Genomic DNA, 26,901 nt, shown 5'->3' on the forward strand with positions numbered 1-26,901 from the left:
GAGGGTGACAGCAGAGGATGGGCTTTTACCTTTTTTATTGTTTGTATAGTACAGTCTTTGTGGTAGCAGGAATGTATGCACAAAAAACAATTCAAATAAAAGTTCAGAGTGAAAACAAGAAGATTTATCCCAAAGAACTTTTAATACATACGGATTTCACAGCTATACTCTATCCCCGCCCCCATACTCCACACACGGGCTGCAGTTTCCCACCAGAACGACCACATGAGGTACACCGGGGAGCAGTGAGGGCAAGGTTTCCCTCCCGCACCCAGCACACCGAGGCCCCAGCACCGGGGCGGCAGGAGGCTTCCCTGGGGCACGACCATGCCTGGGGGCGGGCAGCGGCCCTGTCACAGGAGCCCAGCTCCAGGCTGAGCAGAGGTGGGGGGAAAAGGCTGCAGAGTGCGGGACAGAGCGGTCCGCTCCCCGCCAGGAACGCGGATCGGGCGCGGGCGGGGGGCCTGTGTGTTCGCATGTCCCCGTGCCGCCTGCTGGCCCTCTGGCCACGGCCCACTGCCGGCCCCAGAGCCGGGGTTAATAAAGCACTTTCAGTTAGAGGGCATGGCGGGGCTGCATCCAGTGAGGGTGAGATTCATCTGCGATTCACCTGCAGAGGAGAGCACGGGTGACAGGCAGCAGTCAGCGGGCGGCCAGTCTCCCCGCCTCTGTGCACCCCGCACCTCGGGGGCGGCCTGCGTCTCCCAGGACCCGGTCAGGCCGCGGGGCATCGCCAGTGTCGCTGCCCACTCGCCGCCCTACACACCCATTACGCACACAAAGCCCGGTCAGCGCTGTTCACCAGCGCGGTCATTAACATCCTTTAAAGATCAACATTAACCAAAAAGGCACCTGCAGTGACACTGCTTACTCGTGCTGTTTGCCCCACCTGACTGAAGTAGAAAATGCCTTCTCTAGATTAAGGGGGTCTGAGATGTTGCACTATTGCACTAGTGTACTATAATTCTGCTTCCTGATCTCATGTCAGAGTCCTAGTGAAATTGTAAACAAGATATGAAATAAATGTTCCTCAATTTTAATACAGTCTTTCGTATCATACACATCTGTGTTCGGCAGCGAGACGTCCGAGCCTTCTTGCTGCAGGTACAGTAGTCGGAGCACAGAGGGACCCTCGGGCGTGGCCGCCCCCGCGCAGTCCAGGGATGCAGCGCAGGCGGGCCTCCCCAGTCACACCCCAAGCTTCCTCTTCTGGTCGAAATAGGCATCGAACCTGGCTTGGGCATACTCCTAGGAGACAGAAGGAAGAGGGGCCTCACCAAGGGTCCCACACGCCCCCCGGCACAGAGCAGAGCAGCTCCGCGCGCTGCAGGCCATCCAGGAGCCACGCTGCTCTCAGGACGGTCCTCCCCCGCTGGCAGCAGCCCCGGTCACCGGCTTCCCTTTACCCTCAACGTCCCCCGCTCGATCAGCTGCGCCGGCCCGGCCCTGCCATCCCAGACGGGAGACGGGACTTCTGTCTATGTTATCTGGTGCAGCACGGTTCACCGACTCATTCACCTTGAACGCTACAGACGCGGACTGACGGACACAACAGAGGCTTCTCTGTCAAAGCCCAAGGTCCCTGGGGCGTTAGCAAGTGTAGACAGACGGTAGGTGCCACCTGTTTGCTGCAGCACGATTACTAGAAGGACACCAGGAGGGAAGTGAGAAAACCTGGCCAGCCACCGGGCCCCTGGGTCCCTTCCCCTCCCTGTCTGCCCACCGGTGTGCGGAACACAGTCTCTTAAGGACCACTCCAAATAGAAAAGTCTGAAGTGCTAACTGCCAAGATTACAACATCAGTTCAAAAAAAATTAACGTGGAGGTATAATTTATATACCACAAAAATTAACTCATTTAAAATGTGCGGTGTTTGCTAATGCACACACCTAGCTCAACACCAACACCACAATCACCCTCAAAGTTCTCCTGGGTCTCTGCAGTCAAGCCCACCAGATCGCGACAGAAAGCTTCCACGTGAATGTAAGCATCCGCTACGTCCCCTCTGGTGTCTGGCTTGTGTCTAAGACACATCCACGCTGCCGTGGGCGGCAGTGTTCGTGGCTGAGCAGTTTTCCGTGATATGGCTCCAACACAGTGTGTTCACCCATTCATCTGCTGATGGGCATGTAGGTTGTTTCCAGTTTGGGGCTACTGAAAATAAAGCTGCTTTGAGCACTTGAATACAAGTCTTGGCGTGGAAATAGGCTTTCATTTCTCTTGGATCAATACCAAAGAGAGGGACTGCTGGGTTGTATGGTAAGTGTACGTTTTTTTTTGGTTTTGTTTTCTTTTTAACTTTTCATTTTATTGAAGTATAGTCGATTTAAATTTATTTATTTATTTATTTATTTATTTATTTTGGGGGCTGCTTTCGGTCTTCGCTGCTGCGCACGGGCTTTCTCTACTTGCAGCGAGTGGGGGCTACTCTTCATTGCGGTACGCAGGCTTCTCATTGCAGTGGCTTCTCTTGTTGTGGAGCACGGGCTCTAGGTGTGCGGGCTTCAGTAGCTGTGGCACATGGGCTCAATAGTTGTGGTGCACGGGCTTCGTTGCTCCACGGCACGTGGGATCTTCCTGGACCAGGGATCGAACCCGTGTCCCCTGCGTTGGCAGGCGGATTCTTAACCACTGTGCCACCAGGGAGGTCCCGGTAAGGTAAGTGTATGTTTGACTTTATAGGAGGCTGTCCAACTGTTTTCCACACTGGTTTCACCCTTTTACACTCCCACCAGCAATGTATATGAGGTCAGCTGCTCCACAGTCTTGCCAGCGTTCGGTACTGTGAGTTGAAGTTCTAGCCATTGTCATGGGTGTGCAAGGCATCTCACTGGGGCTTTAACTTGCATTTCTTTTATGACTTTATATCAAGCAGATGAAAAGATGCTTACTGGCCATTTGTTTATCTTCCGTGTAGTGTTCAAATCTTTTGTCCACTTACAAAGTAGGTTGTTTGGTTTCTTGCTGAGTTATGAGTTCTTTATATATTCTAAATACAAGTCCTTTGTCAGATATAAATTTGCCTTATTTTCTCCCAGTCTGTGGCTGGGCTTTTCATTTTCTTAATGGTGTCTTTTAAAGAACAAAAGTTTTAAATTTTGATTAAGTCCAATTTACTGTATTTTTTTTCTTTGAGGGTTAGTGCTTTATGTGACCTAAGAAATCTTTGCCACAGTTACGAAGCTTCTCTCCCGTTTTAGCTTTTACATTCAGGTCTATTATCTGTTTCAAGTCAATTTTTGTGTAGAGCTCAAGTTCAAAGTTCATTATTTTTTTCCATATGGCTTATTCAGTTGTTCCCGCATCATTTTTGGAAAATCTAATTCTTTCCGCAATGCATTACCTTGGCCTTCCTGTGGAATACCAGTTACCTATATGTGTAGGAGTCTATTTCTGGGAACTCTAGTCTGTTCCATCTGATTTATGTCTATCTTACTACCAACACCACATGGTCTTAATTATTGTGCTTACTAAGTCTTGAAATTAGGTAGCCTAAGTCTTCCAACGTGGTTCTAGTTAGTTTTAGTTATTCCAGGGCCTTTGCATTTTCACGTAAGTTTTAGGATCAGCTTGTCAATTTCTACCAAAAGCCTGTGGGGATTTTGCTGGGGTCACGGAGACGACAGATAGTTTGGGGGAGAATGGACGTCTTAAGATTAGGTCTTCTAAATCCACAGATGTGGTATCTCTCTTTATTTAGGTTCTTTTAGCAATGTTTTATAGTTGTCAGTGTACAGATCATACACATATTTGAAAAATTTTATCCCTAAGTATTTCAAGTTTTTTATGCCATCGTAAACACAATTAAAATTTTTTCATTTACAGTTGCTTCTAGCACGTAGAAATGCAACTGGGTTTTGCATATTGACCTTGTATCCTACGACCCTGATAAACTCACTCAGTAGTTTAAATAGCTTTTCTATTGATTCCTCTATATTTTCTCATGTGCATGATCATGTCACCTATAAAAATAAAGGCAGTTTTTCTTCTTCCTTTCTGGTACTTTTGCATTATTATTTTTTTTTCTTGCCTTCCTATGCTGGCTAGGCACCCCAGCAGCCTGTGAGGAGAAGTGAACACGAACACCCTTGCCTTGTTGCTCTATATTTGGGGCAGAGATGGGAGGAGCATTCAGTCCTTTACCATCGATTACCACGGCAGCTGTATAAGAGCTGTATATATGCCCTTTACCTGGTTCAGGAAGTTCTCCTCTATTACCAGTTTGCTGAGACTTTCTATCATGAACAGGTGTTGAATTCTATCAAATGTTTTTCCTGCATTCACTAAGATGATTGTATGATTTTTCTCCTTTATTCTGTTAATACGGTGAATTACACTAATAGGTTTTTCAAATGTTGACGTTAACCTTGCATTCCAGGGATAAATGCCACTTGGTCATAAAATATTATCCTTTTACATATGTTGGATTTACTTTTTGCCAGTATTTTGATAATGGTTTTTGGGTAATGTTCATGAAAAGCATTGATCTGCAGTTTTCTTGAAATGTCCTTGTCTAGTTTTGGTGTCAGGGTCATGCTAGCCTCATTGAATGAGTTGAGAAGTGATCCCTCCCCCTTTATTTGCTACAAGTCTGTAGGGCTGTTATTATTTCTTCCTTAAATATTTGATGATATTCACCAGGACCTGAAGTTTACTCTATAGGTTTCTTCTTTTTTTTTTTTTTTAAGAGGGTGTATGTAGCCTTGAATGCGTGGCTAAGGAGGCTAGTAGCATTTATGTTTTTTTTTAAATTAATTATTTCTGGCTGCATTGGGTCTTCCCTGCTGTGCGTGGGCTTTCTCTAGTTGCGGCGAGTGGGGGCTACTCTTCATTGCGGTGCACTTCTCATCACGGTGGCTTCTCATCGCAGTGGCTTCTCTTGTTGCGGAGCACGGGCTCTAGGTGAGCGGGCTTCAGTAGTTGTGGCTTGAGAGCTCTTGAGTGCAGGCTAAGTTGTTGCGGTGCACGGGCTTAGTTGCTCCGTGGCACGTGGGATCTTCCTGGACCAGGGCTCAAACCCGTGTCCCCTGCATTGGCAGGTGGATTCTTAACCACTGCGCCACCAGGGAAGTCCCAACTCCATAGGTTCCTGATTATGAGTTCAACTTATTTAATAACTATATGGCCATTTCTTACGTCAGTTTTGGTCATCTGTATCGTCCAAGAAATTGGCACATTTCAGGCAGGTTGTCAAATCTGCAGACAGAGTTGTTCATCATCGTCTTCTATTTGAACATCTATAGAGTCTGTAGTGATGGCCTCTCTTTGTTTTGGTAATGTTTGTCTTCTCTTTTCTTTCTTGCTTAGTACAGCCAGAGGTTTATAAGTACTTTTGTGGTATCATTAATTTTCTCTATTTTTTGTCCATTTTACATTTCAATGATTTCTGCTCTTACCTTCATTCTACTTCTATCTACTTTGGGCTTAATTGGTTTTCCTCTTTCTAGCTTCTCAAGGTAGCAGCTTATATCACTGGCTTGAGAACTTTCTTCGTATCCAAGACATTTAAGCTGCAAAGCCATAAGTTTCCAAATGCTGCTTTAGCTGCATCCCACAAATTCTGGTATGTTGTGTTTTTATTATAATTCCAAATATTTTCTAATTGTCCTTGTAATTTCTCATTTGATCCAGGGTTTATTTAGAAGTATACAGTTTAATTTCCAAATAATTGAGAATTCTCCAGATATTTTTGTGGTTGCTGGTTAATGATTTCCAATTAAATTGCACCGTGGTCAGAGAACTTACTCTGCAGTAAATTTGAGGCCTGTTTCACAGCCCAGCTTGTGGCTTATCCTGACGAAGACTCCACATTCTCTGAAAAGGATGTCTGTCCTGCAGCTGTTTGGGCTCCACACGTGTTCGTCACGTAGAGCTGGCTGGGGTGACTTTCAGGTGTCCACCCTAACTGTGGCAGGGTTTCCTGGGTCCACCTGCTACCTAGAGGTGTGTAATCTACTTGGTGAATATGCCCCTCTTTCCTTTCAGCTTTGTCACTTTTTGCTCTATGTCTTTTGTTTCGGTCTGTTTTGTTTTGGCTGTGCTGTGCGGCATGTGGGATCTTAGTTCTCTGACCAGGGATAGAACCCGTGCCCGCTGCAGTGGAAGCGTGCCGTCTTAACCACTGGACCGCCAAGTAAGTCCCTGCTCTGTGTCTTTTGAAGAATTCAGGGGCACACACACTGAGGGTCTACGTCCTGCAGATGAAGTGACTGCCTTCACTAGGATGCAACGCCCTTCTCTACCTTCAGTGGTTCTCCTTCTCTGAAGTCCACTTTGTCTTACAGTAACATCTAACCATGACTCCAAATCTGCTTTAAAAATCCAAATTTCCCCTTCTTTTGCCTAAGAGCATCTGTGCATTACCAAACCTTCTGCCTAGAAGCAGAAACCATCCTCACTGAGGACCGAGGAGGACAAAATGCACCAGTCCTTTCCCACCACCTGTCCCAAAGCAAGGTGCTCGCTACACCTGTGTGCACCCCTGCCCCAGGACACCCCCCACCACTCACTATGGAGCAAAGTAAAATGCCAAGGACAGCGCTTAGGTTAGAATAAAAAGACAGCCTGGTTTGGTACAAACTTGCTGCACAAAAGGGGGTCTAACTCAATCAGCACCAGCTTCCAACTCTTAAGTTGGGTGCTGTAGGCCAGAGGATGGGGTGATAACAGGCAAATAAAAGAAGGTACGGTAGGTACCCCCCCCTTCACTCAGTGTCCCTTGTGTCACAGGGGACTGAGGTCGGGGCTGGACCTCGAGGGTCTGGATTTCTAACATCCCCCATCAGAACCACAGGACCACAGAGCACTCCTCTGAAGCAGGGGAGGCGGGACCTGCTGGCCCTGGGAGTGAGGGCAACTTCCACAGGCAGACACAGCATCAGCAAAAGCGGCTTCAATTATGCAGCCTTCCTTTCTCCCTCAGCTTCCCCGGGGGGAGCCCGCTGTCCTGGTGCTGGTCACCTGGTTCAGGTACTCGGAGGGGAACAGGTAACCCCCTGGAAGGAACAGGCATTTACTGCCGAGCATTCACGTACACGGAAGCATTTCTTTCCTGGGAGCAGAAGAGAAAAACCACCCCCAAAACATACCATGTACCCAAATTCAATGGATGAAATCTTGGCCTGTACGATGGACCAAAGTCCCCAGAAGAAATGGGACGCAAGGGCAAACCTGTAATTACAAAAGCAGGAAATGCACATGAGATGTGTGGGACCAGCTGGAGGACCGATGACATCATTTCCTGCCAGACGGACGTTCTAACTCATCTGGGTGCAAACTGTCTGCCTTGGCCGACCCAGTGGGACGATACCCCACAGCAAGAGAACAGCGGGAGCCCACAGCCATCCTCTCCCCACCGCTGGCCAGTGACCTTGCAGGTGTGAACACCCCGACTCCCTGTCCCTGGCACACGGACAACACTCGCAGGACCCACCCGGGGGCCTCCGTGGCCACTGCTGGTGAAGCGTGGGTCACACAGGGAGAGAAACCCTCTGCCACGCGCGTGAGCGCACAGCCTCGGCGGCCCCTGCCCCACCAGCAATAGGTGGAGGAAAGCGCGGGCCTCCGCACAACCTGCTGCCATTCCCCATCCCCCTCTCCCCCGAAGTGAATCAGGAGGAGGGTGTGGCCAGGCCCCCACCTCTAGGCTGTGCCACGCTCCTCTTCACTGCGAATCCAAGCTCTTCTCAAAACAATGAATATAAAGCTCTCATTCAGGAACGAGGGCTTCGGTGCCCTCACCAGACCTGACTCTGCTTCTCTTCATCCCTGACCCACTAGATCCCCTGGTGCTACCCTTTCTGTCTGGGTCTCCTCCACCTCTGCTTTCCTATTTCCATCCGATCGAGAACCGGGGAGGGAAGCTCTCTTTTGCAGGCGGAGCCGAGGGGCCGCCAGGGTGGCCTCAGCGCAACGAGAGGGCTGGGGACAGTTCCGAGGACACCGAGGAGGGGCTCTGTGCTGAGGGAGGAGGGCCACGGTCACTCAAACCGTCACTGTTAACTAATAATCTCATGGAAGACCCCAAAGATTAGGAATAACTCAGGCCTCCTGACCAAAGAGACGAGTGAGTGTGAGTACACAGTGGTCTAGACCTTTGCGGAATCTGGAGCTTTCTCAGCCCTGCTTTGACAGCTGTTGAGGAAACAGATTTTTAATTATTTTCTAGGAGAACCACGTTACTCGGTGGCACCCAGCTCTCCAGGAGCACGAGTGAGAAGAGTGAGCAGGCCCTGGTGGCAGCGGCTGTGCAGCAGAGTCTGCGGCGGGGATGATGGCTCGGAACGCCACGCACGCGCCCTGACCTGGTGCACAGGCCCTGCTCTCCTCACTGGCCGTGTGCTGACATCTGGGGGATCCGAGCACACCCAGCCACGTGGACGAGAACCAAACGTTCTGTTTCTGACAACGTACAAGACCTCGAGATGTATGGCTGTGAGGGAGCTCCTAAAATACTCCTGTTGGCAAGGAGCCATCCCAAGTACGCACTATATAAAGAGGGAAGCTATCGTTACAAACCGACAAAGGAAAAAAATTACCTATTGACTTCAAGCAACATTTCTTCTTCTATAACGGACTTTTCTTCATTACTGAGGTTTTCAAATTCATTTTGGAATGCAGCCAAGTAATTGGAAATGAAATGGAGCTTAAAAAAAAAGCAATGACATTAGGATCAATGATGGTTAAAAAACAGATGATGTCAATGCTGTCACGAAGTGCACACGTCAAGCGTGACTCTTCCGGACGTCAGCGAAGCCCGCCACCCTGCTCTGCCCAGGGGCGTGGTCCAGGGAGCTCACCCACCCGGCTGGGATCACCGGGTTACAGTCAGAGAACTAATGGACTCGATGCCGTACGGTCGGCAAGACCACTGCTTCTGCAGAAAGTAATTTAGGTAGAGCTGTTTCTTCTAACTCACACTCCTGTCTTCCACTGACCGCAAAACAGCGTCAGCCTACTCCACACCTCCCCAGCCTGGCTGGCGCTCCACGCGGCGCCGGCACGAGGCACCACGGCACCCTGACGTTCGTCAGCAGATGCTGCCTCAGGGCAGGCGCCGGACCAGGCGCTGTGAAGGGGCCTTCCACCCCTAAGATGCTGTGATGATTTCCACACTTATGTCCATAAACTGGCAGCGTCTGATTCTGGTTTGGAGAAGACACAGTTTACCCTAAGGTTCTACCAGGTTGCACGTTGAGTCTACATATGAATTAGGATTTATGAGAGCCCTTATTCTTCACTATTTCATACCATATCAAAAGGCAACAGAACACAGCCAACTTCGGCTTGTTTGCTTTTGTAAAGAAGAAAACAGCCGTCAGTCTTTCTTCCCTGTAAGAACCCTTGCTACCTGGTTACCTGGCTGGAAGGCACCCCCCACCCTTTCCCTGTGTCGCCTCTTCCATCTTCCTGCTCTAAAATTGGCTTTCTTACACTACGCCCCCTCCTCCACCAGAAAGCATCATTCAAGATCAAGCACTGTCCTAGGCAGGGGGCCGTAGATTCTGAAGTAAACCTGGCACAAAAAAGATGACTGCTGATACCTATTAAATTCTGTGTAACAGGCACACTCCCCATGACAACAAAACAATTTTTGCAGATGAGAAAACTGAAGCACAGAAATAGTCAGTACGTTACAACCAGCAGTGGCAGATCTGGGATTCAAATCCAGGCCCATTAGTTTTTAAAACCCATGCTTGAACTACCACCCTAGATGGTTTAATTTCTTGGAGACACTAAACGCTGAAGGTGGCAAATGAAGATAGAAAATTTGAAGAGACTGAAACCCTAAGAAAGTGGTAATTAATGACTTTCCCTCCCCCAAAAGTTCTAGGCCCAGATGGTTTTATGGGCAAAGTCTACCAAACTTTCAAACAACACCATCTTAGATAAATTTGTTCCAGAAAATAAAAAGGGACACTCAACTCATTTTGTAAGACTAGTACAATTTTTATTCCAAAAGCAGGTACGAATAATTTTTTAAGTGAACATTAAAGCCCTGTTTCACATATATGCATAGATGTAAAACTCCTAAAATAAAAAATTGCCTAACTGGATCCAACAGAGCATTACAAAAGAACGTTAACTCGTTCAAATAGTTTATTTCAGGAATTTCAGTATCATTTAACATTTTAAAACACTTCAATGGATTAAAGACAGAAAAGCATGAGATTACCTCAGTAGATACAGACAGGTTATCTGATAGAAACCAACACCTGTATGTGATTTTAAAACCTCTCAGAAAACAGGAATGGAGCTTCTTTACATTTCCACTGCTGTGCAGTGTCGGGGATTACACAGTTCTGCCTTCCACTAAAATGAAATGTGTCTTCTTACTGAAAATCTCCCCTTACTGGTTTGAGAGTTCTCATCTCTGGAGCTGCCTGCCCAGTGTTTATAAAAGTCTAATTTCTTTTCAGCATGGCAGGAACCTGAAGCCTGCTGTGTGTTCCCCTCCCTGGGGTCAAGAGCCCCACGTTCTCCCACCCTTCCTACCCACACAGCTTGAACTTGAGGTCCAAAACCGTCCTGGTCACTCTGCTCTGGACACACTCAAGGTCATCAGGTCAGCCTGAAAATGAGGCCAGAAGAGAGCAGCCCAGGTCTGGCCACACGACAAGTCTGTATTTGAACGGCTGCCCTTGAGCGTGGCCACCTGCTGGAGACTCTCCCCATGCCCAACTCAGGCAGGTGCTTGAGAAACATCTCCTGAGTGAGCTACTGCAGCAACTGACTGCATCCCTGTCCTCACCCCCAGCCCCTGGGAAATGTTCTGACCAGGCGGGGATCCCGGGAGAAGGGATGTCGGGCAGCAGGGCCGCCCAGCGCGGGCGGAGCTGCTGCCCTGCAAGGCTGGCAGAGGTGGGCGCAGTGTCCCTCTCCCCAGCCTGCTAGCTTCTGCATCACTACGTACTTACCCTCAACCCAAGGCTTCGGCAGAGGCTGAAGAATGGAACAGAGGGCTTCCTGGGGAGAGATTCCCACAGGACTGACTCTCCAGTCACTGGACTCCCACAACCCAGGACAGGAAAGGGGACTGGGAACTCGGCCACAGCTACCGAACCACGGCGCCCACAAGACTACTTCCGCCTGCACAGAGTGCAGCGAACAGAGGGAAGTCAGGGATCCCCGGAAGAAGGCCACAGAGCAAGACGGGGGCTGGGCTTTGGGGAAACACTAGAAGGAGTTACGATGGAGGCTGTGCTCCTCTCTGACTGGATGCAGGTTACCTCTGGCACAGGGATTTAAAAAGGCTGGACTCAAATACTGAGTCTCTATCTTGACACAAAATAACATTTTAAAGCAAAAGGACCTGCTTAACCAACTCCATGGTTTTAAAAGGGCATCTTTAAAAGCGAAGCTGTAATCATCTCTGACTGGGTAGAACTGAGGTATGTGATTTACTTCTCAGCAAGTGTACTGAATACAAGCACGAGTCTCCTACCTGTTGCTTCCTGGTGGGATACTTCAGGATGTTTGCTCTGAAAAAAGGGTACTTTTCATAGTTATAATCGTACATCCATTCACAGAAATGATTCCCAATGTCGAATCCCCTGAAAAAGAGCGAGAGGCACAGAAAATGAGGCAGCAGCCCCGCTGAGAGCCCCCCCACCCCGGACCCCAGGGTCCCGAAAGCATGACTGCTTCAGTGACAGGACAGACCAAAGCACCCTGGCCCGCTGTCTGAGCAACTGCTCAGGAGTGCCGTCCTGCGGTCAGTGCTTTGGTGAAGCCAACGGAAGGCCAAGTTCTGGATTCTGAGGACCTGGCCCCTGCTCCCCACTGACGCAGCTGAGAACGGGCTGTGCTGCCCCACGCGGCCATCGCGGCCGCTGGGACAGAAAGTGCTGGCCTCCAGGGACGAAACTTCCAACTCAGGATGGTACCGTGACCTACTTTCTCCTTCGTTTTGCACACATATTAAAATACTAACAGAATCCTGAAATAAAAGCATTTGACTTTACCTGTAGTTGTAACTGCTGTATTCAAAGTCGATGAGCATCAGTTTCTGGTTTTCAGAAGTCTCCCTGCCTTCCAGCAACAAGATATTACCTGCAAAAAGGTTTGGATGACATGACCTTTGCTCTGGGCATGTTCTGTCATTGAAGGCGCAGGTCTCCAACCGCAGGGCCCAGGGTGGTTCTGAGCCTGTCAGGGCATCCTGACCACGCGGCGAGCTGACGTGGCCCTGAGTCACGGGACAGGGGACAGGGTGCCAGGAGCAGCACTGACCTGGGAGGCCTGGCCCGAGAGCCCTGTTGCCAGCAGCCCAAGAGCAGCGTGGCCCTGGGCTCCCCTGCATTTCCACATGGGGGCAGGAAAGGAAAGGTCTGCTCGGTACCCTGGAGCTCTGGCACCCCCAGCAGCCCCGAGGCGGGCGGGCTGTGGCCCCCAGCTGGGAAGCTGGGTCCTGGTGTCCACACAGGCCCCACTGCTTTGCCCCCAAGGAGGAGAGCACAGCCAGCGCTCCCATGACCATACTTCCCTTAAGGCTGAACTCTGGGCAGAAGGGGCTTGGCTGCCAGACGGGCTCCCCAGGCACGTGCTCGGAGAGCCCCGCGCTCTACCCGACGTGCTGCATCTCTCACGGCGGGGCTGGCGGGTGGGATCTGGTGAGCCAGGTTCAAGCCTTTTCGGCACACATCGTCCGTTTCCGGGAGCCATTAATAGGAGAACCGGGGCCAGACCCAGTGTCCAGCTCCCGCCCCCTCCACACTCTCCCCGTGTTGCTGTCGCCGGCGGGGGCCTCCCTCAGCCCGTCGGTGACGTCTGGGCCGTTCACCATCACCCGCTACACACACGAGGCTGCGGCTGACTTGGCCACACCCTGCTTGACCTGACTTGCCCGGCAATCATCAGCTAATTAGTAACAGGTATTCTGGCTCAAACTAACGTCTCACTGATGACAAGTCTTCACCAGGGACTGTTCTCAAAATCAAAAACAAGCCGTAGAGCCTGGAAAGGGCCCGAGGGTGGACCTCAGCCAGCTGTGCTGGGCAGGATGAGGACAGCAAGGCAAAGCCAGGCGCCACGGCAGTATCGGGGGGAGGTGCCCGGCCGGATGGGGCCTCTGACGAAACTGTTATGTTTGAAATAACACTGCGTAGAGTCTGGTTACAGTAAGGGGTACATGTGAGTGCAATTTTTTAAAGCAGAGAAACCCAAAGTCATTAGAAGCATGTGAGCCAATGCTGAGAGAGAAGGGGGCTCTGGCCAGTGTCGTGGGCTGCAGGGTGCAGAAGGCAAGGGCCCCTGGACTGGTCGAGGGGGCCATCTTACTCTTTAATGCCTTTCAGACTGACAAAGTCAATTGACATGTTTACCGAAAGGAGTTAAATACTGAACAAATATGTGACTTCGTTTATCCCAGCTCTCGGTTTAGTGGATATTCTCACATTTTTTCTTACAGAAATGGGATGATACCCTACACGTTTTTCTAAAACTTGCTTTTTCTCCTCTTGATGTGTCCTGGAGATTTTTCTGTTGGTTTGTATAAAACTCGACCTCACTCTTTTTAATAGTCACACAACACTTCGTGCATGGCTGTGCCATAATTCCATGCACCTAACCCTCTGTTCATGGGCACCTGGCATTTATCACACACTGGAGGGAATCTTCTCAGCAGACACACGAGCCCATCTTCAGCATAACAGGTAGCAATTCTCACCTTCCTGACAGTCATTGTGACAAAACACGACTGGAGATGGAGTGGATTCAAGTAATGATCTGGAAAAGGAAGGTTTTGCTGTTACTTCTCACCCTTACAGCTCCCTCCCGTGGCAGGACCTCTGCACACGCTCTCCCCACTCCGGGGGGCCCTCCTCGGAGCCGTCTGACCTCGGACCCCAGGCAGAGCCCTCTGTGTCAGTCTGTTTTGACCTCTGCTTTCCTTCATAGCTCTCATCACAACCTGACATTTTTTAATTTACTTATTTTCTCTCTCTCCTAACAAAAGAGAAGCTCCTTGCAGACTGTCTTGGTCACATCTCCTCAGACCCAATCCTGATGCTGGCTCAGCAGACCCTCAAATATGTGAGTAGTTAAAGGTGGAAACGCTGACACTCGGGCGACGGATGAAGGCTAGAAGCCTGCGTGCCCGCTGCACCCTGGAGACACCAGCGTAGCCTCTACCCAGAAGCCAGCGTCAAGCTTCTTACTCCACCCCCCGCTAGCTGGGGCTGATCTGTTCCCCTCATCTGCTGACACTCGCTGGCCTGCCCCCATGGTTCTTGTTTTTTGTTTTTGTTTCAGAAAAAACCTACCGCCCTAGTCACTGACCAGGACTAGAATTCTGGAATTTTACTTCCTCCGTGAAGCCACTCATATAAAACTGTAATTCCAGATGACAGAATTAATGTTTAAACTCATCCCACAAAACCAATGTAAAACACCAAGCCTGAGGTGATGCTTCCTAACGTTCATTGAAAGCAGGTGTGGTGACTAAGAACATTTACATTTCTGGACAGATGTACTTACTAAGTTAGGAAATGGAAGCAAACACTCACCTCAGGTTTTCTAGTTCCAAAGGCAGGTTGTAACTGAGGAATTTGTGGAGCTGCTTAACTTTGGATTCCCCGGTAAATTTAATTCTCAGCACTTGATTCAGGTATCTTGCAAAAGAGGGGAACAAAGGATCAATGCTCAATTCACCTAGCTTGCTTTTGGGGCTCTAGTTCAATGTAACCATGCAAAACCCGCAGGGCCCCTGACCCCAGACGGAGAGGAGGCAAAGGGCTGGGGCTCAGCACACTCGAGGATGTGGGTTTTCTGCCCATCCAGCCTGTTCAGGAGCATTTCTGCAAACAGTCTTCCTTCCTGGTTCAGGAATTGATTTTTACTCGCAAGAACAATTTATTCATGAGACAATCATCACCAGCGGACAGCCTGTGCGCCGGCGGACCAGGGAAGGCCTCTGACCCGCACGGCAAGCAAGAGCTGCTCCGGAGCCTCTGGGAGCCACCGGCGGGAAGCTAGGTGAGAGCCCAGTGGCTGATCACTTACTTTTCCATTGTTCCAAAAAGCCATTTTGGTTCCTTATTGAATGGCATTTTCATACCATGAAATCTGGCCATTTTCTCAGCTATTTCTGCGGAAATATCTGGCAAACTTAATTCTTCAGTGTCTAATCGCCGGCTCTGGAATTAAAAAGGGGAGTTAGAAAATGGCATTCATCCAGGTAACCCTGAAGCATGAGATCACACAACCCTAGAGCTAGAAGCGTCTCTGTAGGGCATCTAAGTCTCATCCAGGGCACAAAATTCCTCCAGAATGGGCACTGTGCCCTGCAGACAGCACTTCTCAGGGAGGGGCAGGCCAGCCACAAAGGTCCATTTCGCTGTGACAAAGTCCTTCTCACGCTCCTATGGTCCTGCCCTCCCGTCACTCTACCCCACACTGCGGGGGCCTCCTCCCTAGGCTCAAAGCGCCGGGTCGTCAGCGGTTTATGCCGTGGCCCACGTCCAGCTCCCCCACCGGCGCGGCGCTCCTCCCAGACACAGGGCAGGCGGTGCGGTGCTCAGAGCAGCCTCCCAGCAGAAGGGGCGCCAGGCGCTCGGGGCGAGGGTTTCGCACTCCTGCCCGCGGGGCAGCCCGGCGCCCCGCCTGGCCCGGAGCAGGCTCTCGGGGCGAAGCCGACCAGGGACACGTGTGGCAGGGGGCTTCCTCTGTCTCCTGCAAGTGCAGCCTGAGGCCACACTCGTCCTGGCTGCACTTTCACGGCTACCCACGGGAGCACCTCTTATCTTTTCCAAACCAACCACTTCCCTACCGAAACCCAAAGAGAGATTCTTCTGAGAATCCGAAGCCATACAGCACAGGAGTTAAGAGTGAGTGTCCCCAAGTTAGAGAAACCCCAGCTCAAATTCTGGGTTTAACGCTCATTTCAACGCTACGTGGCCAAGGGTGTACTTTTATACCTCTGTGCCTCGTTTTCCGGGTTCTGTAAAATGGGAACCAGGACATCAAGTCCCCGACAGGGCGCTCTGAACTAAAGCAGACGCTGCAGGCCAAGGCCCCAGGCCAGCACCCGGCCAGGGAAGTCTCAAAAGATGGCAGGTGCCTTGTGATTGGAGCTGAGAGCTCCCTGAAAGCATCAGGCTCAATCGTCCCCTCAACCCCAGAATCTCCCAAGTTATCAAGTCGCGACAAGGACAGGGGACTCGGCGTCTAGCGGCGGGACACCAAGGATTCCTCGAGGCGGCTGGCGCAGCCTTCATTCGGCTCTGTTAAAAGACGCCCGTAACTGGTTTGGCAACGGGGATAATTTAAAGCTAACGTGCTCAAAGGTGAACAAATCTTGGAATCCAAGTTCTTTTCCCAGCACAAAGAAGTATAAGACTGACTACCATTCTCAGAGGTCACCGCTGGAACACAGCCATGGGAACAGGTGAGATGGACTTCATCTCACCCCATTCAGCGATCAAGGGTAAACCTGGAAATAACATACGCTATCAGGCTGAGCCAAATGGAATCGCTGTTTCTGGCGGGCAGAAACACTTGAACGCTGGCAGTTTCATATGGTTCAACCTAGCATTTTAAAATAATTTTTAAAAAAATCTTTACTATGTTATGTAGTAAACGTGTACACGAGTACAGAACTTTAAAAGGAGAACAAGGACTTCCCTGGGGGTCCAATGGTTAAAACTTCACCTTCCAATGCAGGGGGTGTGGGTTCGATCCTGGTGGGGGAGATAGGGGGCCAAAAAACCAAAACATAAAACAGAAGCAATATTGTAACGAATTTAATAAAGATTAAAAAAAAAAGTTAAAAAAAAATAAATTACAAAAAAACCAAAAAACAAAAAAACCAGAACAGTAACTATTCCACAGACATAACCACCTACGTGCCCTGATCTCAAGCTTTGTTTCTTCTCGAGACATTTGCATTATTCTAAGTTGTGTTCACTGGTCCTCTACCTTTTCTAAAAAGAGAAGTTTTATCACATGTGTATTTATTAAACAATTTGTATCCTGCTTTTTATTGGGCTTTATACGAACGGTATGATACCATTTGTAGTCTTCTGCAATTTGGTTTTATCAACGTTATGTTTTTTAAGATGGATCCACGTTGGCATTTATAACCATACGAAATGTTTCATATTTCTAAAATTCTTTCTAATACTTTGCTATCTCATTTGATTCTCATGCTAGACAGATGTTACTGTCTTTAATGGGAAAACTATAAATAAAACTATAAATAAACTACAGGGATTTCCCTGGTGGCGCAGTGGTTAAGAATCCACCTGCCAATGCAGGAGACACGGGTTGGAGCCCTGGTCCGGGAAGATCCCACATGCCGCGGAGCAACTAAGCCCGTGCACCACAACTACTGAGCCTGCACTCTCGAGCCCGTGAGCCACAACTGCTGAGCCCGTGTGCCACAACTACTGAAGCCCATGCGCCTAGAGCCCATGCTCCGCAACAAGAGAAGCCACCGCAATGAGAAGCCCACGCACCGCTACGAAGAGTAGCCCCCACTCGCCACAACTAGAGAAAGCCCGCACACAGCAACAAAGAGCCAACGCAGCCAAAAATAAATAAATAAATTTATATTTAAAAAAAAACAAACAAACCTACAGCCAGGCGCCAGGGAAGAGACTGAAAGGACTCTTCCATACAGGGAGGTACAACCATTCCTTCAAACACACCCCAGGCTGGCAGCTGGCACACACGGCACCACGTGTGAACGAGAAGAGGGCACCCCGCCCCCTCCAGCCCCCGCTGGACGCAGGCCTGGCGAGCAGAGCACCCTGTCAGCCAGGTGTCCTCGTGCTCTGCACCACCTGCACGACTGTACCGGGCGGCCCTGCACACTGAGGCCTCTCGTGCCAAGACATCACATGAGGCAAGACATGAAGGCAGCAGCCCCTAGCCCTTAGGGAGCTCACACAGCTCAAGAAGGGGAGCCCTTCCACGAGCGGGAACACAGGCCAGCAAGGCTCGGCATCTCCACCCAAATGAGCCGGTCACCAGGCCCAGAGTTGCCCCACACGCAGCTTTACAGGGAACTCTTGCGGCTCAAAGCCCTCTTCGGGGCTCGGGGCACGGGGCACGGGGCGGGGGCTAAGCACACAGAACTCTAAACGAGGCGTGCTGGCGGATGCTAGGGCAACACTAACAATGGCTCAGCACAGCAGGGAAGGGAAAACAGTCCTGACTCCTGCAAACAGAGGATCTGAGCAAGGCCTTGAAACGTGAAGGATCCTGACGGGCACATGAGGGCAGGGGAGACCCTGAAGTGAGGGGGGGCAGTGGGAGACAAGGGAAAGAACAGTGGTGGCGCCCACAGGGCAAACCCAGACACGTGGCACAGTGCGGGCAGGGCCACGTCCTGCAGCGAGTTCTATAACCAAGGCCCGGAAGTTGTTAGGTTTCACAAACAGGCCTCCTCGAAGATTCTGGGGGTTCGGTCCCAGACCAGCACAGTAAAGCGACCGCAACAAAGCGAGTCACGTGAATTTTTTGGTTTCCCAGCGTGTCCAAGAGTAATGTTTACACTATACTGCAGTCTATTAAGTGGCAATAACATTACGTCTCAAAAAACAATGTACATACCTTAATTAAAAAATATCTTATTGCTCAGAAATGCTAACCATTGTCTGACAATGCAGGGCCACCACAGACCTTCTATTTGTAAAAACCCAGCATCTGCAAAGCTCAGTTAAACAAGGTCTGCCTGCATGTTTCTCAATGGATGAATGTATCTTTGCAGGAAAGACAGAGGTTTTGATGTAAATTCAAGAGAAATTTTGTTTTTCTTTACTTCTGTGATAACACAGGCCACATTTACTATTTCGGACCACAGCGCCTCAGGCTCCTGCAGTGACGAGGCAGACTCCGTCTTCTCGCTGTGGCTCCCATCACCTGACCAGCCTTCTGCACATCTTACCGGGATAAACTGCTCCAGGCGGCCTTGGGGGAAGATGCCAAAGAGCTTTGGCCCCAGCGACCTCTCTGCGAGGATGGCAAACATAACGCTCTCCAGAACCATGGCCTCGGCGCCCTGAAACAGATGGCAACACACCAGCCGGTTACTGAGTGTGGACCACGTGCCAGGTGTCAGCAGTCCTTTCACATGAGCCATTTCACCCACTCCCACAGCAACCCTGATTGCACATCATCATCATTATTATTTTCACCAATTGTTTTTATTACCACTGTCCCCACTTTAAATACGAAGAAACAGATCTGTAAAACTTCAGGATCCATGCTGGCAAACATCACACTATATTGATGAGATTTAAAATTCAAGTTGAATTTAGGTCACTGCTTCCAAAAATAGAACAGTATTGATATTTTATTGCTTCTATTTATTTTAAAACTCATATGAGTCTCACCCTTGGCATCTTATCAAAGGTCACAACAATTCCATCCATTCTGGCGACGGTCGATCTGCTTTTCGGTCGAGAGTGCCCAGGGAAAGAAAATGGTTCAAAGGGCCCTCTGCCCATGAAACTGGCCTGCGGGGTCCCCCACGGGGTGCGGGGTCCGTGCCAAAGTGCACCCTAGCATAGGGCGCTCAAGGTTTCTGTTTTCTGCTCTAATCCCCAGTCCCCTCTGTCATTTAATGTTTGTCTTCTTGTCTTCACCTCTCTGACACTCCTACATTCCACCTTTAGTTACTCCTAATAACTAAGTGGGATCTAGAGCCATTCTGCCTTCAAAATCCACCTTTTGGTCTCAATTCAAATCCATTCCTTAGTCCTCTTCCCTTAAGCAGGAAATTACAGCTTAAGAGTTCCCATCGGTTGGGGTGAAGGGCGGGAAGGAGCCCCGTACCCAAGTCTCTTAAGGAGCTTCTAGGTCGACGTGTCGGGAGGGGCGCCAGGTGTGGTCTGGAAACACTCTCAGGTGATTCTAGGTCACCCCTTGTTCAGAAACGGGCTGTGGGGACAGGATCTCAGAGGAACATTGCTCAATAAAACAGAGCTCTTTTAAATACACTCATTTTACCAAAATGGATGGAGAGGCTTAGTGGGACAAACTCATCAGGCAGGGACATGATTCTAAAGTTGGCGAGAAGAAAAGAGAAAGGAAAAAAGAAAAGCTACTTCCAAAGGGACATGGGGCCACATTAAAGTAAAAAGTAATTCAGTCATTTTTACATTTTGGGGAAAATGGGTTTGTTGGTAATCCATCCACCACCATCTTGTATAATCTCCACAATTATGATCTAACCATTGTCACCTTGTGAGGCCCAATCTATATTCACTAATTTGCGGTCCTGTACATATGACTGCTATGAACTGGACTGTGTCCTCCCAAAATTCAGAGGTTGAAGCCCTCACCACCAGTGCGATGTTATTTGGAGATGGGGCCTTCGGGAGGTGATGGATTTAGGTGAAGCCACGAGGGTGGAGCCCTAATGGGGTCAGTATCCCTATAAGAGGAGACCCCAGAGAGCCTGCCCTCTCTCTCCGTTTCTGTCTCCCTCTCCGCCACGTGAGGACACAGGCAGAAGACGGCATCTACAAGCCAGGAAGGGGCCGTCACCAGAACCTGGCCATGTTGGCACCCTGCCCTTGGCCCTCCAGCCTCCAGAACCATGAAGAATAAACCCAGGTAGCTTCTTCTGGCAGCCCGAGCAGACCAAGACGACGGCAATCCAGACACAGCACTGATCTGTCAAGTTAACGGATTTTAGGAGGACTTCGACCAGACGGGTTTTATTTCTTAAACGCTTAGAGAATGAGGACGAATTCCTAACAGCTCTATTGAGCTGGCAAAATGTTTTCACTCACTCATCTGACCTCACAGCAAACCTAGGCAGGAGGTACGGTCAGTGCCGGCCCCGTTTACCTCAACTCCGGCCTCAGAGACACCCCACGGGAAGTGAACCCTCTGCTGCCGCCCGCACAAGCGATGGGAGGCTGGCGTCGTGGACGAGGAGGTGCTGGGCTCGGCCCAGACCAGGCCGTTTGCGGGCAGTGGCTCTTGGCAGCCCCTTGCCCTCTGTACAGTCTCCCACCTCAAGACTCCAACCCAACTGTTTCCAAAGAGTCGGATCGGGATCTCCTCTGTCCTACGTAGCCTGAATTTTGTCGGAATTAAAATTTGGTTTTTCAACCCTTTTCTGTGTAGAGCGACGAAGCTGGAGGGCACTGGGGTTGGCATATGTAAGACACACACTTGCAGCCAATCTGAAATAGCCCTTTACGTCTGAAATGTCTAGTTCTAGACACAGATTTAACCCACAGTATGACTTCAGGAAGTGCACGTGGTGCCCACGCAGCGCAAAGGCTGCTGGGAGCTGACTTCACACGTGGCACCATCACTGGTACGCAGGCTGAAGCCACGCTGTCCAGGATCCTCCAGAGCAGGGTCCACCCGGTGCCAGGATGGTGGAGAGAAGATGGAAAGAGACTTAAAGAACTTCCCAATTCTCTTCAGCACTGCTCTGCACACTGTGAACAAGAAATACCTTTGTTCCTCTGTGATACTGCAGTTCAATATTTATTCACAGTAGGGAGAAGGGGGGCTGGTGTGTGGAGGGAAGAATTTGGAGAGGAAGAAAATGAAAGAAAATGCCAAGTCACAAGCAAGAAAGATGGGTAGGTTACGAAGGACAGCAGGTATCCTCAGGTCTCCAAACCCTCAAGGAAAGCAAGCTCAGTGAAGGACGGGCGCAAGGGCGTGACCCGGTCCACCGTCCGCAGCACCCGGGCTCGGCCCCCACCATCCACCCACGGCTGGTTCTGCTTTCTCAGGAGAGCAGCTCAATACCTCAGCTTGAAATGAACCACGATGGCTTCAGAAATACTCATTCATGTATTCACCCCCCAAATGTAACTTGGACATGTACTCTGTGCCCGGCACGTGCTAAGCCCCAGGGAAACAATAAGAACAAGACACACGCGGCTGCTGCCCGGACAGAGCCTGCGTTCCAGGGACAGAAAGGGCCGGAACCGAGCAGGGCCATGGGCAGATTGGGGCAGCGCAGAGAAGGAGCAGAGGGTATCCTGACAGAGCGTGACGGGGTGGCCACCCCCAAGCAGATACGGTGACCCTGACGGGGGCAAAGCAGGGCCTGGGAGGGGCCGATGCCCGGAGCAGAGGAACCGAGGAAGAAGAGGACCGAATCAGCCTGGAGAAGCCGCTGGGGCTGCCGCGGGGTCTGGGCCAGATACAAAGTCCTCGGCGTACGGACAGCGTTACAGCTAATGAACTGGCCGAAGAGGGGGAAGCAAAGCAGCACAGAGCCTGAGGACGCCCAGCACCTACAGCAATGCTTCCAACCGGCTGTGCCTACAGGAAGAAACACATTTTACACGGCAACCTAACACCCCCTGATGTAGCTGGGGCAGCAGGAGGGGAACCAGGGCAGCCGGTAGTGCGGGAGGCGAAGACGCCTGCTGTCAGGACGGGCGACAGCGTGTCCTGTGTCAGACGCTGTGGCGACAGCGAACAGGGGGCAGAGGAAAGTGGGCCTTGGATTTGGCAACACAGAAGTTGCCGGTGACAGAGCCAAGAGTGGCTCTGGGAGCAACAGGGACAGGGTCAGACGGAGACCCGGGCAGAGCGGGCAGAAGAGGGGGAGGGCCCGGGGTGGGGGGCTGGGGGAGGGTGAGACTGACTTCTCACTTCATCTGTGTGGTTTTCCTCCTTTAAAAAGTCCAGCAATAATATCGAGATTATGACCCTCCTGAGAAGACGTAACAGCATTTCTCTGGTGGAGTGGGGAGGCCAAAGAGCAAAGGTGAGACACACACAGCGCAGGCCAGGGCACTGAGCCCACCAGAGACTCGCTGGCCCCCTTCCGAGGCTTCGCCCCACAAATGGGAGTGGAGCCAGGCCTCCCGCTGGAGGAGACCAGCCATTCAAAGAGGCTCAAAGAACACAAACCACCTTCCCCATTCTGACAGCCAACTGCCCACCTTCTGACGCAGAGGATCAAAACCAAAATCACAGCACCTACTACCGCTGCCTGCTGGGCCCCGAGCAGAGATCCAGCCGGTGCAGGAGGAGGAGGTGGCGTGGCAGTGACGCACGGGTCCCCGGCGGCGAGGGCACGCTGGACTAACGAGAGGAAGGGATGGAAGAGTGTGCACAAGCAGCGGGACCCCGCCCTGAGTTTAGAATCTCACAAGAACAGGCAGACGTTAACACATAATACGGAAACTTACAGCCACAGAAAGTGCAAAGGAGGGGCACCCGGTGCTGTAGGAGCAAGCCTAGATGAGAGAGCAGGAAGGGGCTCCCCGTGGAAGGAACCTGGGAGCTGAGATCCCGACTGTAAGCAGCAGCTGGGGGGAGTGGTGCGGATTGCAGAGCAGAGCACTCCAGCCAGAAGCAGCAGCATCTGCAAAGGCCCCGTGGCAGGAAGGAAACCACAGAGCTTCGGGCCACACGGCTGGAGAGCAGGGAAGGCGGAGGGCGTTGTGAGATGAGACTGGGAAGCTCGGCGGGGGTCAGGCTGCCGGGACCTGGCAGGATAAAAAGCCCACCTAACTGGGACCAGGGCAGAGAGCCACCACCGAAGGACTAAGCAAGAGGCTGACACGATCGGATGAGCAGTTCAAAAGCTGGCTCTGGCAAAGACAAAGGGAATGGTCTGCAGGAAGTAAGAGTGGAAGTGGAAGCCCAGCGGGGAGCTGGTGGCAGCTTGGACTAGGCAGGTGCACAGTCCAGAGATGGGGAGAAAGGAGACAGATCCAAGATATGGTTCAAAGGAAAACCACCAACAGACTTGTGGATGGGACACGGGGGTGAGGGGACAAGGGTACACAAGGTGACTCCCTGCTTCCTGGCCTGCCCAGAAAGGCCGGATTTAGATTTTGCTGGTTGGAGGGGTGGGGAGAGTATGGGTTCAGTCTTGGACCTGGTGAGACACCCCAGGAGACGGGTAGCAGCTCGTGTTAGTTCCAAGCAGGGCTGTGGGCTGGAGGAGCTGCAGGCCCTTGGCCCCTAGGAGAAACGCAAGGACCAGCTTTAGATCAGGTGGCCGGGTAAGGCGGGGGGGTGGAAATAGGGCCTCAGGCCTGGGGACTCTGAGTACTTAAGACAATCGGAGAATAAGCCCACAAAGGAGGGAAGGAGGGGTGCAGGAAACGAGGGGCCTTTACTTCGTGTCCCTATGTCCTGGCCGCCTTAGCTGCTAAGAAGTCTAGATAAAACGGGAGCTGGAAACACACTTCAGATTTAGCGTCATGGAGGTCCTAGTGACCCAACAGTTTCAACTCCCAGGAAGGACGAAAAGTCTATACACAAAGGGCCCAGGAGGCTGAAGACAGAACGTCAGTCACGTCCCACTGATAGCTTCTCAGTCAGTGTCACCCCAGAGAGCACACATTCCAGATCCTCTAGACCACGGTCTCCGGAGCAGGGCCCGTGCAAAACATCCACGGAACCGCGAGGAAAAAACAGCAGCGCTTTTATTCCTTTATATGATCTCACCTCTTTTACATTTCTATTTCTTGATCACTTTAATAATTCGTATACAATTAGTAAAACCAGTGTATTTACGTGTGTCGATATGACAGGGTGTGTGGTGTGTATGTTACACACGTACACCCACACACCCCCCCCGTTACACACAAACCACACACCAGGGGAGTGGGCTCAGAAGTTGTTCACTCCCCGGCGTGTGGAGATCACTACTCCAGACGCCCCACCTCTGAGCCTCAAAGAGGGGCAGGTGCTCTTGACCTCAAGCTCTTCTGAATATACGCATTTCTGAGTGAAATCTCGTCTTTTAGGAAGCAGCCTTTGGGAGCCGGGTGCCACGCAGAGGGAAAAACACTCCTGCCTGCCCTGGGGAAGGGCAGCCACTGAGACACCTGGGCAGTGACAGACTACCTCCGCATCAGAATATCACGCACGCAGGTCACCCCAAGCCGCCACCTCCTAGCACCCCAAATGCTGTTCAGATCACCCTAAAGGCACAACGTCCACTCCCTACACCCTCAGTAGGAAATGGAACACAGGCTGTTCGCTGGGTCTCACTGCGGCGGCTCCCAGTACCCCCAGAGCCCCTCCTCTGGGACACACAGCAGGACTCCAGGGCAGGAAGGGGCGCTGCCAGAGCAGGGGGGCAAGGCTGCCCACCACCAGCTCGCACCTCACACAAATGCAGAACGGACTGAATTACTTACTTGAAATTCATTGTCTTTCTGAGCTTGTTCGGATCCCTCCTTATTACAGGACCGCTACGAATGAGAAAAAGCAAACACTTCCAGTGAGATGGGGAACACTGAGCAGACACTAACTTTGCAACCATCAGAACAGTCGGGGTTTACAAAACATCTCAGATCTTTAGCGAGTGTTTCTCAGCGCAGTCTAAATGCACCACCAGCGTCCCACACTAGGACCGACACCTGAGGAAGCACTTCATTTCTTTACGAGAAAAGGGATGTGCTGTCGAGACCACACAGCTGTGAGTCTCACCACCATCCCGAGTACCTTTTCACAATTTCATTGCTGGAGGAAAGTCAGTGGCGGCTGCTCTCCCAATCAGGCCTCCTCAAGATAGGCGCTGGGCTGGCTTATCTTGTTTAGCCAGGTGGGTCTTTGGAGGCAACGCCAGCCCCAGGAAGGTGCTGTCCTGCAAGGGCAGGGGGCGCACATGGGCTCGCGGCCGTCGAGGTCAGCACAGGGTGGGCGAGGGTGCCCTGTGTGGGCAGGAAGCCCGGCGCCCGGCCTGCGCGGCCGAGCCTGACCATCAGGGCACCACGAGCTCAGCGTGGGGTCTCCCTCCACCCGAGAGAGGCCCGTGCCAGTTTAATAAAGGCCCAAACTTATTTCGTATGTTAACGTATTGAGAGATACTTTCATCACTTTCCTCAATGAAATTGCAAATTATTGGTAACCAGGATTCAGTCAATAACACACCTCAACCACAAACTACCATAAGCAACTCTCTGGCCACATCCTTTCTTCATGGCAGATCTTATCTTTTAAAAGCAACCCCCCACCCCAAGTGCTTTAAAAACCTTCATACGTGTCCTGTCAAAATTTTATACTCAAATATTGCCCCTAGAACAATGTTATTTGTTAAAATTAAACTAAGTCTGCTTACGTCAGACACAGAAGCCCATAAAGGAAGCTCTTTTAAAATGTTAAGGTAAAAGATTCTCGAACATCCCATGAAAAACATACCTTTCCATTCCACAGCTTTATCAAAAATACCTGTACCAAGGGTAGAAAGTGTGGACAGGAAAAAAAAATGCCACGTTAAGCACCACCAGCTACTCTAGCATCATTCAAAACACCTCAGCGGTTTAAAGCGACAGCTCCCATCCACCATACACGGAAATCACGTCCCGCAGACATTTAATGTTTTGTGTAAACAGTACATGTTCTAGTTTACTCGATATAAAAGTAAACAAAATAAATAACCACGTTCATATGAAGTTATCTGCAAAAGACCTGCACTTATACATACTCAAATAATATCTTTAACACACAGTTAAGTACACTTTGTACAAAGTACAGAAAGTACAAATGGGGGATATATGATATTTTCATTTGTGTAATCTGCATTTCTCTGATGAAAAGATGTTACAGGTTAAATCCCGTTACAATGAAAGCTACAAAATGAAAATACTACAGAAATACTTTTAGACTTTTGCTGATGGCTTGACGTAGGGTGTGATAAAAACCCTAGGGAGGAGTATCTAGGTACCATGAAAGCGTCGCTCCTTCCTTAACTCCAAAATACCCTCCTGACTGCACCGTGGCCTCAGACCTATACCTTAGTTGCTCCCTCTCCCCAGTGGCCTACACGTTCCTAGTGAATAGGGACTCCGTCTTTTCTTTACTGTTGGTCTCCCCAGCAAATCCTGGTGCTCACCGCACTTTGTGGCTGGCACAACTAAATAAACACTCCTGCGCTGGGAAGCTCAAGGAGCAACCAAGGGCGACGGGCAGACTTACATCTGTGATCCCAGTAGTGGGGGAACTGGCAAC

General features: G+C 50.7%; 1 protein-coding gene across 4 annotated transcripts in view; it reads right to left on the minus strand.

Annotated features, from left to right (window-relative positions):
• The window catches only part of CHKA (choline kinase alpha), a 61,543-nt gene continuing 34,642 nt past the window's right edge, over window positions 1–26,901 (minus strand). The window contains exons 3-13 of one of the 4 annotated variants that reach the window (XM_036859347.1): window positions 26,092–26,121; window positions 25,089–25,142; window positions 18,887–19,000; window positions 15,001–15,134; window positions 14,505–14,609; window positions 13,667–13,725; window positions 11,964–12,051; window positions 11,444–11,552; window positions 8,538–8,644; window positions 7,089–7,170; window positions 1–1,248 (exon numbers count right to left, since the gene is read on the minus strand). In XM_036859347.1, coding sequence (XP_036715242.1) covers window positions 1,189–1,248; window positions 7,089–7,170; window positions 8,538–8,644; window positions 11,444–11,552; window positions 11,964–12,051; window positions 13,667–13,725; window positions 14,505–14,609; window positions 15,001–15,134; window positions 18,887–19,000; window positions 25,089–25,142; window positions 26,092–26,121 — 942 coding nt within the window. In that variant the 3' untranslated portion in view covers window positions 1–1,188. The remainder of the gene's footprint in view (window positions 1,249–7,088; window positions 7,171–8,537; window positions 8,645–11,443; window positions 11,553–11,963; window positions 12,052–13,666; window positions 13,726–14,504; window positions 14,610–15,000; window positions 15,135–18,886; window positions 19,001–25,088; window positions 25,143–26,091; window positions 26,122–26,901) is intronic. The other 3 variants (XM_036859344.1, XM_036859345.1, XM_036859346.1) reach the window with 3 other exon arrangements.

This window comes from Balaenoptera musculus, chromosome 8 (assembly GCF_009873245.2).
Source record: "Balaenoptera musculus isolate JJ_BM4_2016_0621 chromosome 8, mBalMus1.pri.v3, whole genome shotgun sequence".
Classification (NCBI taxonomy): Eukaryota; Metazoa; Chordata; class Mammalia; order Artiodactyla; family Balaenopteridae; genus Balaenoptera; species Balaenoptera musculus.